Genomic DNA, 17,068 nt, shown 5'->3' with positions numbered 1-17,068 from the left:
GAATAAGTCGTCACAAATGTTCCGTCCAGTATATCGTTGATGATGACGTGTCTTAAATTATTTGCAACAACAAATGTCGTCGCAAAAGTTTCTGAAACATTTTGCGACGACAAATCTAAAGTGTCATCGCTAGTAATGTAGACTATTTGCGAAGACATTTTAGATTTGTCGTCGCAAAAATAAATTTTTTTACTGTACATTCCTAATAATATTAATTATTAAATATATAAATTAGAATAAAATTTAATAATAAAATTGATATTTGTTAATAAATGATTTATATAAAATAGTCAACACAATAATAAAATAAGTCTTAAAAAGTAAATTAGTCAAAAAAATACTAAAAAGTATTGATAATAAGAAAAATAAAAACATATATTTTATTACTTTTGTGATTTGTTTTGAGTTATGCGTTTAATTATTGCCATATTACTAGAAGCTAATTAAAAAATAATGAGGCAATATGAAGTATTGCCCAACGTAGGAAACTAACAACAACCAAAATATCATTTAACAGAACTTGAACTTCAAGCAATATACTATATTTTTTCTTGGCAATCAGTTGTGATGCAACTCCTACCAACCGTTAGAAGCCTATACCTAAGTATGTCATGATCTTTAGAACCTGCAGAACATCACAAAACCCAAAAAAAAAAAAAAACAAGGGAAAAAAAAAACAACACAAGCAATTTTTTTCTCAGAAAATGCACTAAATAGCATATTTTAGATATGCTTTTCAGGTAAATAGAATATTTTTCAAGTGATGATAAATTATAGTAGATTTCTAATTTTAAATTTCTCATAAAATATTCTTTGACAAATTTATCCTTACTTTTAGGGTTTCTTTTTTTCTTCCTTAAATTCTTTCCCAGCCGATACACTATCTCTCTAACCTCTCTCTATAACGCCTCAACCCCCGTGGAGTCCACCTTACGGGAACCCCAGCATAGTCGAATCTTATACTCGTTACTCATACATATTATCTGATAAGTGCAAAATTTCATATATTTTTTAAATTAAATTTCCCATTTTTCTTTGCTTTGTTCTTGAGTATTTTGTGTTATAACTTGTGTTTTTATGTTTTGTAGGTTTTAAAATCAAAGGAATAAAAGAAATATCTTTGGTTGGCCACTCACCCGCAGCACCAGTGCGCCTGTGTGGTGCGCTGGCAGAGAGGGGCACGCGCCCGCGCCCCTGCCCCAGACTGGCTGATACGCGCCCCTACCCCAGACTTGGCCGCCAAGAAAAGTGATTTTTGATACTAAAACTTACCATATTTGACCTCAACTTGAAAATTTATAAATAGGGGACTTTGGGATTGAATTAGAGAGCTTTTACCTATTATTTTTTAGCCATCAAGAGATGAAGAAGAAAAAGAAAAAAAAGGAGATTCTTGAAGATTATTCTAGTTCTTTCTTCCCTTCTCGCTTTATTGTCTTTAGTTTTTATTTTCTTTTTCATTATTTTAGCTACATTTTATTTTGGTTGAGGGTGATTTCAAAACCCTAAACATGGATTTGTGATGGATATTATGATGTTATTTTTCGGTTTTCTATTGAAATTGATTATGTTCTTTCATAAATATTGTTCATGATTATTTTCTTGTTTTGTTTAGGTGGCCAACTAAAGAGGACTTGAAAATTATTTATTGCTAGATTATGAGTCTTGATCCGTAATTGTTTTGAATTCTTAATCATTAGTAGCGAATTGTGGTCAATAATTGCGGGAGGCTTTGTTTGATTGCATGTGGAATATAACCTAGGTTGAATGATCCGAGCTTGTGTGATTGTTATCTAGATCAACCTATCTTTCTCATCATATTGCTTCCTTTAGATTGAATCTAGAGAGCTTGTTCTAGGTTGTTTGAGGGAAAGAGATTAAATAAATAGCTTGTTTTGCTTAACGACAAACTAAGGAAAGACTGGGGTAACAGAGCTTATTGTTATTTATGGTTGATAGTTTTGGTAAGGAATTGGGAATAATATATTTGTTCATTATGATTCCATTGTCTAGTGGTGGAGATTGATCTTTTAACCTGTTTTCTTTCATTGATTGTTTCTTTTTAATTTATGTCAAGTTTTGCTTTTCCAGGCCCTCTTATTTATATTTTCATTTTGCAAACTTAATAACTTATTGATTAAACCTAATCTTCTACGAGAACGAACCCTTACTCAATCACTACACTATACTACGATCACATTCTAGCAAGGTTTATAAATTTAATATCCTCTTGAAAACAATCTTCACTGTACCTTTTAGGCACCTAGTAGCTCTTAGGGATTTTTTCACGTCCCCCAAAACCTGAACCCAAGACTTCTCTCCTTATAAGGTTCTTAAGTCAAGTATTGGTACTAATAGACCTCTTTCTCTAAGAGTCGCTAGGTGCCTAGAAGGAACAGTATGTATAAGTAACGAGTATAAGACCCGACTACGCCTGGAATCCTACAAGGTGAACCCTATGGGGGTTGAGGCGTTACTCTCTCTCTCTCTCATTGCCATCTCTGGGAGCATAGATTGCAACTCTGATCTTCGATCTCCAAGAACTTGTGACTCCACCTGCGGTGAAGACAACGTCGTTAAGGATGACGACGACGGAGACCACTGGCAACAAAGTTAATGTCATCAATCTCTAATGGACCTTGAACTAGATCCGGCAGATATTTCACAATGTTGTGACGGCTGAGGAGATCACCATGATCTCTGGGAACCGAGCGAAGATGACATCGCGTCATTTTCTCACCTCTGATTTCGTCGTTTCTCTCTGTTCGTTCTCCCTCCTCTGAATCGCGGCGGACGTACGACGTCATGATCGTCAGCACATCTCCGGTGGGACCTCGAACTAGATTCGACCGCTCTTACACTTGCGTCACAACGCCAACGACACCACCTTCTTCTCCGGAAGCCAACGACGGGGAACCGAGACGTATGGTTTTTTTAAGAAAGTATTTATGAAATATATTTCATGAAGTAAATGTAAATATAGTATTTTACTTTGTTTGTAACTTTTAGATTAAAGGCTTGTTTTTTTTTTGGAATAAAACTTAAAAAAGGTTTGAACTTAAGTTATAATTTTATTCAAATTCATGTTCGTTTGTAAAATTTGAGTTTGAACTTGATTTTTAACTTGAGTTTGGGGCTAAAATCTGACTTCAAGTTTCCTCTTCAACTTAAGTTCTTAAACTCAAACTCAAGTTAATGAACAATATTTTTTCTATTCTTAAAAACGTCATAACTTTTTCGTTTTAATTCCGATTGAGATTTTTTTTTTCTATGCGTTCACAACGAAGAGACGAATAAAACCCCACCCATATACCTTATTAAAATTTCTCATCACCATTGAGCTTTTATTAAAATACTATCTAAATATAAATTCAAGTTTTGACCCACTCGAACACAAACTCAAATAGATTCTTAATTCAAATCATAACTCAAATGTGCACATCCAAATACAAACTCAAATTATAACTCAAGATTTACACTCAAGTCACCATAACTCAAAAATGCAACCAAACAAGCCCTAAGTTTGTTATGAGTTTGTGATTTTTAGACGTGAGATTGTGATTTGGTAAATACAGTAATATTGTATTTACATGTAAATATTTAATAATAATTGAATATGAAAAAATATTGTATTTACCTGTAAATACTTTAGCAGTTACAAGACTGGATGTGATAAATACGATGTATACTTGAAAATACTATAGTAGTTACAAGTTTAAATCTGGTAAATACGTATTTACTAATAAATACTTTACTGAATCAATTTCAAATGAGAAAAATATTGTATTTACTAGTAACTACTTCATTGAATCCAATTCCCAAGTTGGTAAATACTGCATCTAGAAGTAGATATTTCATTGAATTCAGTGTTTACCGGTCGTCGACATCGACGGCCAGATTTTTGGGTAAATACAATATTTACAATTAAATCGATATGTACCGGTAAATACGGTATTTCCCAGTTGCCATCATCGGTGGCCGTATTTTCGAATAAATATAGTATTTACAAGTAAATATGAGACTTATCGGTAAATATGGTATTTACCGATAAATACAGTGTTTAACAATCGTCACAGTCAGTAGCCGAATTTTTAAATAAATATGGTATTTATGAGTACATACAGTATTTACCGGTCGCAGGCACTGGCGACCGAATCTTCGAATAAATATGGTATTTACTGGTAAATAAGTTCCTGGCTCAACATTTTCCTAGTGCATATTGTAACTAGACAAATTTTTGTTGGACATTAAAGATTAAAAGCCTGTTTATAGACAGGTCAATATACATGCCATTTATATCATCCATGACTCACATATTGTTGAAAGGAACAGCTTTTCGACCAAAACGCACAGTTTTAGTTGAAAAGACTATTCAATGTAATATTTTCAGTGTAGTTTTAAATAAATATAGTATCTATAAGTAAATACAGTATTTACCGGCCGCAGGCACTAGCGGCTAGATCTTCAAATAAATATGACATTTACTGGTAAATACGGTATTTACCGACTGCCGACGATAGCTGCCAATACCCAATCGCCAGCAATGGCTGCCGATCACTGGAGCCAGCCGCTGGTCGCTGGAGCTGGCCATAGTCTACCTATTCTAGAAAAATATGATAAAAATATACATATTTTAAAAAACATGCTATAATTTACTATTTTTTTAAAAAAATAAAGGTTTAGGGGGAGGAGAATGGTGGAGAAAAGGTTTATCGGTATTTTTTATTTTTTAATAATGTTTAAAACCTAAAATATCAAATTATGCTATAATCTACTTATCTTTTAAAAAAAAATGTTATAATTTACTAGAGATGCAACAATGGGCCGGGGCCCGTGGGCCGGCCCATACCCATCCTGACATAGTGACGGGCCGGGCTAGCACGGCACATCACTGGCATGGCCCAGCCCATAAATATTGGTGGGTTGGGCTGGGCCAACATATATCGACCCATGAGTCGGCCCGGCACGGCCCATGAAAAATCATGGGCCAAGTTGGGCTTAGGCCGGCCCATTTAGGCCCATTATGAGCCGGCCCAACCCGGCCTGTCTAGGCCCATAATGGGCTAGCCTAGCCCAGTCCAGCCCATCTAAGCCAATAATATCTTCATGTTTTTTTTTCTTTTTTTTAGTAATTTTGTAAACATATTATGTATAGTTATCTTGATTGTACTCTTTTTTCATTACCAAGGTTTTATCATACTGGTTTTTTCTTAGAAAGATTTTTATTTAATGAGGTAATCGTAAATAAAATATCAATTTTCATATTTTCATTGACTATTCAAACTTATATATTTGTTAACTTGTTTAAAAACTCAAAAATAAAAAATAAAAATAAAAAAATTGAAAATTACATGCTTAGATGGCTGGCCCATCTAAACCCATGATGAGCCTTGAGTGGGTCAACATATTCAAGGCCCATGGCACGGTCCATCCTGGCCCGCGGCATGGTCCAGTCTGACCCGTGTAAAATTGGCACGTGGTGTGGACTGGGCAAAGGTCATTCTTATACAGGCGGCCCGGCCCGGCCCACAAAAATTGTGGGCTGGGCCAGACCGGCCCGTGACCCACTTAGGCCTGAAGAGAACGGGCCAGCATGTTCTTGCATCTCTGTAATTTACTAAACACACTACAAATAGGTTATTTCTATCTTTTTTTTTCTTTTCACTATGCAAGATGGTATTCATCATACCTTTAACAAAATAGTCTATAGGCATGTGGATGTGGAGTGGGCAAAGTACCATAGCTAATATATACATACATATAAAGATTGAAAAATATTGTTCAAAGGAACAACTTTTCGACCAAAACGCACAATTTTAGTTGAAAATACTATTCAGTGTAGTTTTAAATAAATATAGTATTTATGAGTAAATACAGTATTTACGAGTCGCAGGCATTGGCGGTTAGATCTTCAAATAAATATGTCATTTACTGGTAAATACGGTATTTACTAGTTGCCGGCGATAGCCGCCAGTCACCAATCGCCAGCAATGGCCGCCGATCATCGGCGCCAGCAGTTAGTCGCTGGAGCTTGCCATAGTCTACCTATTCTAGAAAAATATGATAAAAATATACCTATTTCAAAAAACATGCTATAATTTACTATTTTTTAAAAAATAAAGGTTTAGGGGGAAGAGAGAGGTGGAGAAAAATTTTAGGGGTTTATTTTATTTTTTAATAATGTTTAAAACCTAAAATATCAAATTATGCTATAATCTACTTATTTTTTTAAAAAAAATGTTATAATTTACTAGAGATACAACAGTAGGCCGGGGCCCGTGGACTAGCCTAGACCCATCCTGACACAGTGACGGGCCGGGCCGGCACGGCCTAGCCCATAAATATTAGTGGGTTGGGCTGGGCCAACATATATCGGCCCATGAGTCGGCCTAGCATGGCCCATGAGTCGGCCCGGCACGGCCCATGAAAAATCATGGGCCAAGCTGGGCCGGCTCGTCTAGGCCCATGATGGGCCGGCCCAGCCCGGCCCGTCTAGGCCCATAATGGGCCGGCCCAACCCAGCCCATCTAGGCCCATAATATCTTAATTTTTTTTCTTTTTTTTAGTAATTTTGTAAACATCGTATGAATAATTATCCTGATTATACTCTTTTTTCCTTACCAAGGTTTTGTCCCCCCGGGTTTTCCTTAGAAAGGTTTTTATTTAATGAGGTAATCATAAATAAAATATCTATTTTCATATTTTCATTGACTATTCAAACTTAAATATTTGTTAACTTGTTTAAAAATTCAAAAATAAAAAATAAAAATAAAAAAATTGAAAATTGCATGCTTTGATGGGCTGGCCCATCTAAACCCATGATGGGCCTTGAGTGGGTCAGCCCATTCAAGGCCCATGGCACGGCCCAAGTAAAATTGGCCTGTGGTGTGGGCTGGGCCAAGGTCATTCTTATACGGGCGGCCCGGCCCACAAAAATCGTGGGCTGAGTGAGTCGGCCCGGCCGGCGGCTCGCGTAGGCTTAAGGAGAATGGGCCGGCCGGCCTGTTCTTGCATCTCTATCATTTACTAAACACCCTACAAATAGGTTATTTCCCTCTTTTCTTTTTTTCTTTTCACTGTGGAAGATGGTATTCATAACGTTCAACAAAATAGTCTATAGGCATGTGGATGTGGAGTGGGCAAAGTACCATAGCTAATATATACATATATATAAAGATTGAAAAATTTTGTTCAAAGGAACAGCTTTTCGACCAAAACGCACAGTTTTAGTTGAAAAGACTATTCAGTGTAGCATTTTTAGTGTTCATTTTTTTTTTGCTTTTGATTTTTTTTTCGTTTCGTCTTCTTTTTTTCTTTTGCCCTTTTCCCCACAATTTTATATTATTTCGTTGTTGCCTGCTTTTTAATTATTTTCTTTCATTTGTCTTTTTTTTTTCAAATCTTAGCCTACTTATATTGCAGGTGGTACTCTAAAATTTATTTATTCTTTTTTTTTTAGTCTTTTTTTTGGCTTTTTTTTATTTTTATCTTGATGTTTTATTTTTCTTTAGTTTTGCTTCCTTTTGCCCAAATATTTATTTATTTCTTCATTTTGGTATTTTTTACCTTTCTTTTTAATTTTTCCAGTTAAACTTTATTTTTTTTATTTTAGTTCTTTTTACCTTAAAACTTATTTATTTATTCATTTTAATCCTAAAAATTTATTTTTTCCATTTTACTTTATTTTATCTTAAAACTTATTTATTTATTTATTTTTATCCTTTTTGACCGCTTTTTTAATTTTTACCCCAAAACCTTATCTTCTTTTTATTTTGGTCCATTTTATCCTAAAACTTATTTATTTCATGATTTAGTCTTTTTTGTTTTAATCTTTTTCTTTGGCTACTTGCCCTAACGCTTTATTTTTTCTTTCAATTTTGATTTCTTTTTAGAATTTTATATTCATATGTTATATGCTTTTAATAATAACATGGTAATTAAAATTTAACACATCATTACTCTCTACGTGCATTGCACGTAGGGGTGGTAATTCATGTTAATGGGTCGTGTTTGTGTTCAAACCGTTTATTAATCGTGTCAGAAAATATCAACCTAAGCACCACCCATTTATTAAAAAATACTAACCCAAAGACAACCTATTTATTAATCGTGTTAATCGTGTCAACTAGCGTAACTCATTTTAAATAATATATTGAATAAATAATTGATACAATTAGAACTTATTTAACACGATTATGGCACGTTTAACAGTTTTATTGGTCTATTTATCTTTATCTTTTAAAAAGAAAACAAGTAAAATTTATCTAAAAATTTTGAAATTCATGTTATTTGTGTTTAATACATTATATAAATTTTTATATTATATCATATATAATTAATTTATAAATAGTATATATAGTTAAACGTGTCGATTCGGGTCACTTTGTATTAGAATGTCAACCCTAACTTAACTCATTTATTAATCGTATTAATCGTGTTAACATGTCTAGGACCCAAACTCATTTATAATAAACCCAAATCCGCTAACATCGTGCGGGTTTCGAGACGTGTTGTCATGCATAACCCAAATTGCCATCTCTAATTGCACGTGATCTTCAACTAATTTTTTAAAAAAAAGGACCTTCTCCGGTATGTCAACGTACCGATAGGTAAGATTTTTTATCCGTTATAAAATGCACAGATTTAATTGTTTAAAAAATTTTATCTATCAGTACACCATACGTATCAAAAAATCTCTCTTAAAAAATAGAAAAATAACTAATTAAAGAGGAAAGAATAACAGGGGCAACCTATTTCATTTGCATCAACATAACAGGGGTATTTTAGTCTTTGTAACTGAAAACTCAATAAAAAAAAACTATTTAAGAAAAGAAAATGTCATTTACGGGGCAATTGTGTTTCATCCGGAGATTTTTGATTGAAAAAGGCGGAGAGTATCCCCTTCTTGCGAGGGTTCATCTGCAAAGACCAGTTCTAGAGAGAGAGAGAGAGAGAGAGAGAGAGATGGCAGGAGAAGAGGAGAAGAGCGAGTTCTACCTTCGGTACTACGTAGGGCACAAGGGGAAGTTCGGGCACGAGTTCTTGGAGTTCGAGTTCCGTCCCGACGGCAAGCTCCGTTACGCCAACAACTCCAACTACAAAAACGACACCATCATCCGCAAGGAGGTCTACGTCACCCCCGCCGTCCTCCGCGAATGCCGCCGCATCATCTCCGACAGCGAGGTCCCCTCTCTTTCTCCTTTTTTTTTTTTTGTTTTCTAGGGTTTTCATTTTCCCTCTATTTAACTGTAATTTACTTGCTTGTTTGGTTCAGGATTTTTTTTTCTTTTTTTTTTTTTTTGAAGAACAATAGATTATTATTATGATTTTTTTGGATTTTGATTTTTAGAGATTCTACGAAAATGGGGGAGTCGTTTTGGGTTATACTCGTAGATAGGCTTCTTGTGGGTTTGAGTTTTAGGGTTTTCTGCTTGGATGGTGAGAATGTATTGGGTCGAGAGAATGGGATTTTGCAGATTTTCTGATTTAGTACTGAACTTATTTCGTGGTTCCGTTGGTTTTAGGAGAAGTTTTGTCCTTAGACATTGAGGACTTGCTTCATAGAAATAGAGCCTATGGTTGTGTTTGGTAAGAGTGAAAAAAAAAAAGGGAAAAAAAATGTATATAACCTGAGCGAGGAAAATGGAGGAATGGTAGGAGCTTTCTCTTATAGTTTTGGTATGGATTTTTTCCTTTAATTTCTTCATATTGGGACGACTTCGAAATTGGGGGATTCAAATTCCTCACCAAATCCACTCCCTCGTACCAAACAACCATAGGTCCTAAAATAGTGACACTACTCTTCTCGCCTATATCCTTCCTACCAAGCAAGCTCTTATGTTAGATTGGTATTTTAATATGGTGTGGCGTTCTCAGTTCTTTTGCTAAACTGGTATATAAACAAAAAGTTGAGAAATGGAGTCAGGGCAGTCGTGAATGTTTAATTCTAGGGCCTGTAATGTTGGGTGAGATATGATTGGACAGTGATGTTTTTAGGTGGATTGGATTAAAGGAGAGATTGCTGCAGATCAAAACTATTTTATTGGCGTGAAGTCTTGAATCATATGCGTATTGTGTAAGCTAATTTTCTCTTCAAGAAGTCGGAAACAGGGAAATCTAATACGCAAAGCCTTGCTCAGATTTTTTTTTTCTTTTTTTTTTTTTTTTAAGAATCACATTGTTATTTCTGGTTTTAAACTGCGCTGCAAACTTGTGCTCTTCAGATCATGAAAGAAGATGATAACAACTGGCCAGAACCAGATCGTGTTGGGCGGCAAGAGCTTGAGATTGTTATGGGAAATGAGCACATCTCATTCACGACGTCAAAGATTGGATCTCTTGTTGATGTCCAAAGCAGCAATGACCCAGAAGGGCTTCGCATCTTCTATTATCTTGTGCAGGTATGTTAGTTTGAACATTGATTCTCTGGTATTATATTTTGGATATACTTTTCTTATGATTTTTATTTTTCACTAGAAGATTGAAATCCCAAGTGCCGTTGTTAACTTGTAAGTGGTATTAGGTCCTGAGATGACATTTGGTCACTTTATATGTAATCTTCCATTTCAGATCCACAAATATTTCTAAGTTTTCTCACTGAAATCTGCCCTTGTGATACTCCATGGGGTTGACATTTAAAGTAAAACTTTAAGTTATATGGAACTGAAACTGTTCTCTTGGGAGTTGTGTTCACTTGGGAAATGATAACATGAAGATAATGTTGGGTCGGAGTTTTGTGTTATAATTAGAACGATATTGAAGACTTGGGGAATTCGAGGTCAATTGCTTCAACCAGTGAACAGTATCTATCTAGGCTTGTAATCAGCTATCTCATTGTGGAAGTTTTACCAGCAGCTCTGTTTCTTAGATGAGATGACAAGTATAACCCGGTTATGATAGCTATGTTTTCTCTTTATACAGATTTTTAATTCTATAAGGTAGTATCTATTGTTGACTATGCAGACCGCAAGTTTTTCCTGTTTGCATATGTTCTCAAATCTTGTTCCTTACGTTATTTCTATGTTGCTGCAGGATCTGAAATGCTTTGTTTTCTCGTTGATTTCGCTTCACTTCAAGATCAAACCTATATAAGATGGATCCGTGTCTGGCCATCTTTTTTTCTAGCAGATTGCATTTGTTAATGTATCGACATTTTTGTCATGTTCGCTTAGAACTTATTTGACATCTTCCTGCATGTGTTATGTGAATTCATATTTTGGGCATTTCTTCGAAGAACTGAACATATGATTTGATAGAAGTGTTGAGATTTGAATCAGTGTGCGTTTGGTTTAAGGATCCATACCATGGTTCGAATTATGGTTCGTGGCTCAATACAGTGTTTTCTCTCACAAAAAACACACGTAAATTGAGAATGGTTCTGACTCATAATTCTGAATCCATCAACCAAACGTCCTATAAATGTTCTATTGTTGAAATCTCCAGTTATAACATTAACTAAACCAGTCAATTAAGGGCGTTCAAAGAATTTAACCTACTATATATGATTTTTTAATTTGAGAATACCAGTATATCAATTTTTATGTGTGATCTAATCTTTTATCAAGGCTTAGTCATTGCACTACTGAAATTTTTTCAAGCTTCCGTGTATCTGTACAAACTTGTTAATTAGTTGCATATTAATCTACTAACGGGAAAGCAGGAAGACATTTGTGCGCGCGCGCGCAGTATTAGCACTGTTATTTAAAACCGTTTAAAATCATATGTTTGACACCATTATTAATAATACAAGTGTAAAGATCGTAACTTTATGATAATGAAATTAATTTGTGTATACGGTATACTAACATGTCATCATAAAGCTTGTAACTTCACATTCACAATGCCACCATCATACTCGCACAAACTCTGATCATCAACTAGATATAAACATAAAAAAATTGAAACTTTATGATATTGACATAACATTACAATTTTGAAAAGGTTGGGCAATATTTTATACCACATTCAATTTTAATCATTATCATAAAGATTGCAAGCTATAATATAAAATACAAAAAGAAAATATAAGTACCACGGACGATTAATTTTAAAAGAAAAAATAGACAGAATCATAGTATAATAAAAAATAAAAATAAAAAAGTAGACAGCTTTGAAAATGGGATTCTTACATGAAGAATTTATGTTACGTTCTTGCTGCCCACTTTTAAAGTAGGTGAAATATGGATTTCCACATGTACGTTTGATATCACTCGCTTCAGTTAATGAGTGTTTTCAAATCAAATACAACACAAAGATGCTCATACATAGTTTTTTGTTAAACAACTATTTGCAAGTCAGCGGTTGAGAAGTGAGAAAATGAAATGCGGTGGAAAGATTACGGTTGATATTGGGGAACCAAGAATAATTTTACTACTTCCAACATATATTCTTCCACTTTGGACACGGCTTATATTTCTCCATAGTACATGAAAAGTTGTAACTAATTATTAGAAAGACATTCTCCTTATAGCTAAAAAAAAAAAAAAAAAAAAAAAAAAATTTCCTTTTAAAAAAAAAAAAAAAAAAAAAAAAAAAAAAAGAAAAAAAAAGATGTTACTTTTTATGATATATTTAAAGAGTATGATACTCTCCTTGCGGCTGACCATTGCATATTAATTTCTATTATATAAGCACTCTTCAGGCTTTTTTAATTTCTCCATCAATCACAAGTAAGTACTCAATTGAACAATAATTATTGATTGTGGGCTTTCTTGAATGGTCTTTGAAAATGGGCACTAGTTCTTTTCAAAGCTCTAAGCAACTTGAAATAGATTGCCAACACCTTCATTCTTATTTATCTGGTACGTAATCAACTTTTTTTAACGTTATTTTACCTCAATTCAATAGAATTGCTTAGTATATAATTATATATATATGTGTTTACATTATACTATTATTCAAAGATATACACACAAAATATATATATATGTGTTTTTTTTTTCTATATTCATATTATTCTCACCTATCAGAATCTATTCGCTTCTTTTATTTTAGTGAACATAATTGTGTTTGTTGCTTGTGTTTTAACTTTACATGTATAGCTGCAAGTGAATGGAACTATAAGTTGAACTTACTCAAATACGTATGTTTGAGTTTTTAGGTTGGTACTCATTTTTTCTCATTTTAAAAGTAATGAAAGGAACATAATTTTAGGATAAAGAACGCAAAACTAAAAAAAAAGTAAATTAAGGGAGACGTATTTTTTTTAGATTTCTCTATTAAAAATTGAAACGGCAATCTGTTAGATTTGTCTCGTAAAACCGACGAAACAAAATCCTACATCGATAAAAATAAATAAATAGTCCTCATAAAATTAACCCATTTTTTGATTCACACATTAATTTGTTTTAGTACCAACTTTGGTTTTGTACTTTATCAATATGAATATATGCAAATTTTTCTTCTTTTTTTTTTTCCCAAAACAATCAATGACAGCAAAATGCATTTACAGGTAATACTGGAGGGAACAAACACCAAAACCTTACGGACATTCTCACTTGTAGAAACTTGAATGAGATAAAGACAATCCGCCAAACTTATGGTGCTCTTTATGGTCAAGACCTTATTCATGTCCTCGCAAGTCTACAGAGAAACAACGCATTAGCTGTGAGTGAAGCGACATTGCACCTTAACTAACACATACATACACAATACATATACATATACGTATTCGTACACACACATTTGAGTGCACGTATGCGTTTGCATGAGCACATCTCTGTGGATAATAAGTTCTGATGCAGTTTAAAAATACATTTTTGGTGTCACATGTTTGATCAAAATAGTAGATTGGTACTCACTATATAAATAAGAGAATTTTTACAATAGGACCTCCCCTTTTTATCCATTGAAATTGTTGTTTTAACCGTTTAGTTAAGTTTTAAACGGTCTGATTTGTGATTGGAGCAGTTCTTTGTCGCGTGTTGTAAATTTTTAACGCGGATATTCACAAATCATACCACTAAAAATTTTATTCCACGGTTAGAATAACAATACCTACCGGTAGTTAAAAAAGACAAGTCTTGATGTATAAGTTTCTTTATAAATTATCACGAAGTGGTACCTAATTCTTCAAAACATTAACCACCAAGTACCTCGTGCCCTTTTTCAAGATAAAAATTTTTTATACCCTTTTAAATAAGAACTCAAAACTAATTTTTATGCCCTTTTTTCTCTAAGAATGATATGGGATTCTCTCAACAACAAAAAAATCCCTTTAACAAGTTCTTACATTGAAAGAGCAGAATTAACGTTTTATATTCCAATAAAGATATTATATATATATATATATTCAGAGAGCAGCTTATCTTCTCATGTGTGAACCACAAGAGCGAGATTCTGAGATTGTAAGAAATTCCCTTTTCGGAGCAACTATAAATCTCAATACTCTGATTGAGATTATCTGCACTCGTTCTTCTTCGCAACAGCAGTGTATTAAGGAGGCCTACAAGTCAAGATACAAATCTGACATTGAACAAGACATCTCAATGAGAATTAATGGTGGATTCAAAGAGGTAATAATAATAAGTTTGGTTACTGTATTTATTATTTCTGTTGAAACCATATCATTACTACTACTGATGATGAAACATCATGCATGCGCCAACTCTTGACGTTGCCAACACCATAACAAATTGTGGGGACCACATATATGTGAGTCATTTTACAGTCATGTGTAATGTTTACTAGCTAGCCATCACCTGTATCCAGTAATGGAGTTCAAAACAAGATTCCTATTCTATGCTCCTCTCTAAAAGTTGAAAAACAAAAATTCCTATATTATATTCCGTGGATGCATAATGACATTTATTCACTCTTTTTTTTTTTAACCTTTTATGGTATGACGTGTGTTTTTGCTCCGCTTGGAGAAACTGTTGTTTTTAATTATTAGATTAGTTTTTTAACGGTCAAATTTATACATGTTCACATTAAATATTTACATTATGCGACACATAATTGTTCTTACTCTAAATCATACTGTTGAAAAACTAATCCAACAAATAATACATAATTTCTACCGATGGAGCAAAAACGAATATCCTACCATAAATTTTGCCTTTTTTTATATGTGAAGAATAGTCCCTTTATAAGAGCATCTCCAAGCTAACAAGGATTAAGGGTAGATGAGGATATAGTGTGGTTGGAGGAAATTAATACCTCCTTATATTGTAGGAACTTTCTCTTATGGGCCTCCTCGGGAGAATTAGTTTCTAAACTGTTTGAATTTGGCTAACATTACATCACATCAAATTAAAACAAATACAAAAATAAATAATTTTTAATATAAATTTAACGGCCGTAAATAGAAACTTTTAAGTAGTTCATTTTAAAAAATTGTCTGCCAAATTTCGATGTGAATGCCTAAATTTGACATTTGTTGCGATTATTGATGTATTGATATTCACATAATAATTATAAAATTGTGATTTTCAAATTATTTTAAAATAAAAAATTTTCTTATTAAAATTTACTGCATAAATTAGATATAAATTTTTTTTTTTTTAAAAAAGCATTATGTTTTGGAAAAAAAAAAAAAAAAAAAAAAAAAAAAAAAAAAGAGAAGAAAAATTCAGTATCTTATTTCTACACTTTTTAATACAAAATATAGTATAGACATTGCATTGCATTGAAGATTGGATTAATATTTTAAGATGGGTCTTACCACCACAAGTAATAAAATGTTACATGGGATGTAGTCAAGCACTAATGCAGGATAAAGAGATAATTATAGTCTACATTAGCCTTATTAATAAGATTTTGTGTTCTCAACTTAATTGGTATATATATAGAAATGTCTATTTCCCTTTTTTTTTCCCCTTTATTGGTGCTTTTCTCTGATATTGTTGTCATTTTATTCAACTTAATTTTCTCAGATATTGTTAGCAGTTATAAAATCGTGTCGTAACTGTGGTGGCAAAGTGGACATGAGCAGGGCCATGTGTGACGCCAAAACTCTGTACGAAGCAATTTCTAGTGGGAAAATGGTGGATCAAAAAGCCATTATCTCACTTTTCAGCCAGAGAAACACCAGCCAAGTTAGGGCCATTCTAGCCTCCTACAAAAAGCTCTATGGCAATGAATTCTCCAAGTCACTTAAGCAGAGCAAATGTGGGCAATTCGGAAAAGAACTGCGCATTGTGGTTCGTTGCGCGCAGAACCCGGAGAAGTTCTTCGCTAAGCAACTGCGGATGAAGAATGCCGATTCTAGAGAAATTTTGATCCGAATCATCGTCACTAGATCTGAAATAGACATCAAGGAGATAAACAAGGTCTTTGCCGCCAAAACTGGTAGCTCCGTTGAGAATCTTGTCAAGAGGGAATTTAACAACAATAAGAATAGTTCCAATGACATGGTTAATCGCGTCTTAATTAGGCTAATCAAGGGTGTTTAAAGAGAGAAAAAAAAATTCAGTTGTTTTGTTTGGGGGTGTTACGAAATGCATGCTTTAAATTATTTGTAAAAATTGAAGTATAGAACAACAGATCATCTTGTTGTTCTCATTCTTAAACGATGTTTCATTTTCCATGTTGCATTTTTCATACTTTAATTATAAAGGTTTATTTATTTCCAACTTTTAAAAAAAAAAAAAATTAGGAGGTCTATTTGTGGAGGGGGAGAAATGCAAGGTCTATGCAACATTCGTGAATGATTATAAACAGTATTAGTTAGTTAGTAACTTAGTATTAGTAAGGTGAACCAAATGAAACTATTTTTGTTTTTTTGGCTTGATAAATGGTGCCAGTGGTGGTAATGATGTCAACTGTGGGACGGAAAACTGCATCGGTAACAGTGCAGAAATGTAAAAAAAAATAATAATAAAAAAAAAAAAACAATTCCCAGTGCAGAAAATGGTTTTGTATCGTCACAAAAACATCATAGTTAAAAGTTTCTCCAAACAATCAATCCCCACAATGCTAAAACATTTGTCTTTCTCTAGATGATTGTACCTTCAAATTTTGGCCAATGCTTGTTGATCTCATTATTCTTGAGATAATGTTCTAAAATTACATTGTGAATTCCTCATTAAGAGTAATTATGTTTAGTTCACGAATTCAGAATCATTCTCGA

General features: G+C 33.4%; 2 protein-coding genes across 2 annotated transcripts; both read left to right on the top strand.

The window, feature by feature from the left end:
* The first annotated feature begins 8,870 nt into the window (after positions 1–8,870).
* Positions 8,871–11,222, top strand: LOC21400228 (protein mago nashi homolog). Its single transcript, XM_010095876.2, has 3 exons — positions 8,871–9,183; positions 10,224–10,400; positions 11,032–11,222. Exons 1-3 carry the CDS (start codon positions 8,965–8,967, stop codon positions 11,089–11,091), a joined length of 456 nt encoding a protein of 151 aa, XP_010094178.1. The 5' UTR covers positions 8,871–8,964; the 3' UTR covers positions 11,092–11,222.
* A 3,090-nt stretch (positions 11,223–14,312) lies between these two features.
* Positions 14,313–16,391, top strand: LOC21400227 (annexin D5). The gene is made up of 2 exons (XM_024164125.1): positions 14,313–14,513; positions 15,873–16,391. The coding sequence occupies exons 1-2, from the start codon at positions 14,313–14,315 to the stop codon at positions 16,389–16,391; spliced, it is 720 nt and encodes a 239-aa protein (XP_024019893.1).
* The last annotated feature ends 677 nt before the right edge of the window (positions 16,392–17,068 follow it).

Source organism: Morus notabilis, unplaced genomic scaffold, assembly GCF_000414095.1.
Source record: "Morus notabilis unplaced genomic scaffold, ASM41409v2 Scaffold1219, whole genome shotgun sequence".
Taxonomy (NCBI): Eukaryota; Viridiplantae; Streptophyta; class Magnoliopsida; order Rosales; family Moraceae; genus Morus; species Morus notabilis.
The sequence above is the reverse complement of the archived record's forward strand: the minus strand, read 5'-3'. Positions and strand labels throughout refer to the sequence as shown.

Excerpts from the sequence above, each read along its gene's own strand:
- LOC21400228 (XM_010095876.2), top strand. The coding sequence starts at position 8,965 with ATGGCAGGAGAAGAGGAGAAGAGCGAGTTCTACCTTCGGTACTACGTA. Across the intron at positions 9,184-10,223 it reads GCATCATCTCCGACAGCGAG|ATCATGAAAGAAGATGATAA; the intron begins GTCCCCTCTCTT and ends TGTGCTCTTCAG. Across the intron at positions 10,401-11,031 it reads TCTTCTATTATCTTGTGCAG|GATCTGAAATGCTTTGTTTT; the intron begins GTATGTTAGTTT and ends ATGTTGCTGCAG.
- LOC21400227 (XM_024164125.1), top strand. The coding sequence starts at position 14,313 with ATGTGTGAACCACAAGAGCGAGATTCTGAGATTGTAAGAAATTCCCTT. Across the intron at positions 14,514-15,872 it reads TTAATGGTGGATTCAAAGAG|ATATTGTTAGCAGTTATAAA; the intron begins GTAATAATAATA and ends TAATTTTCTCAG.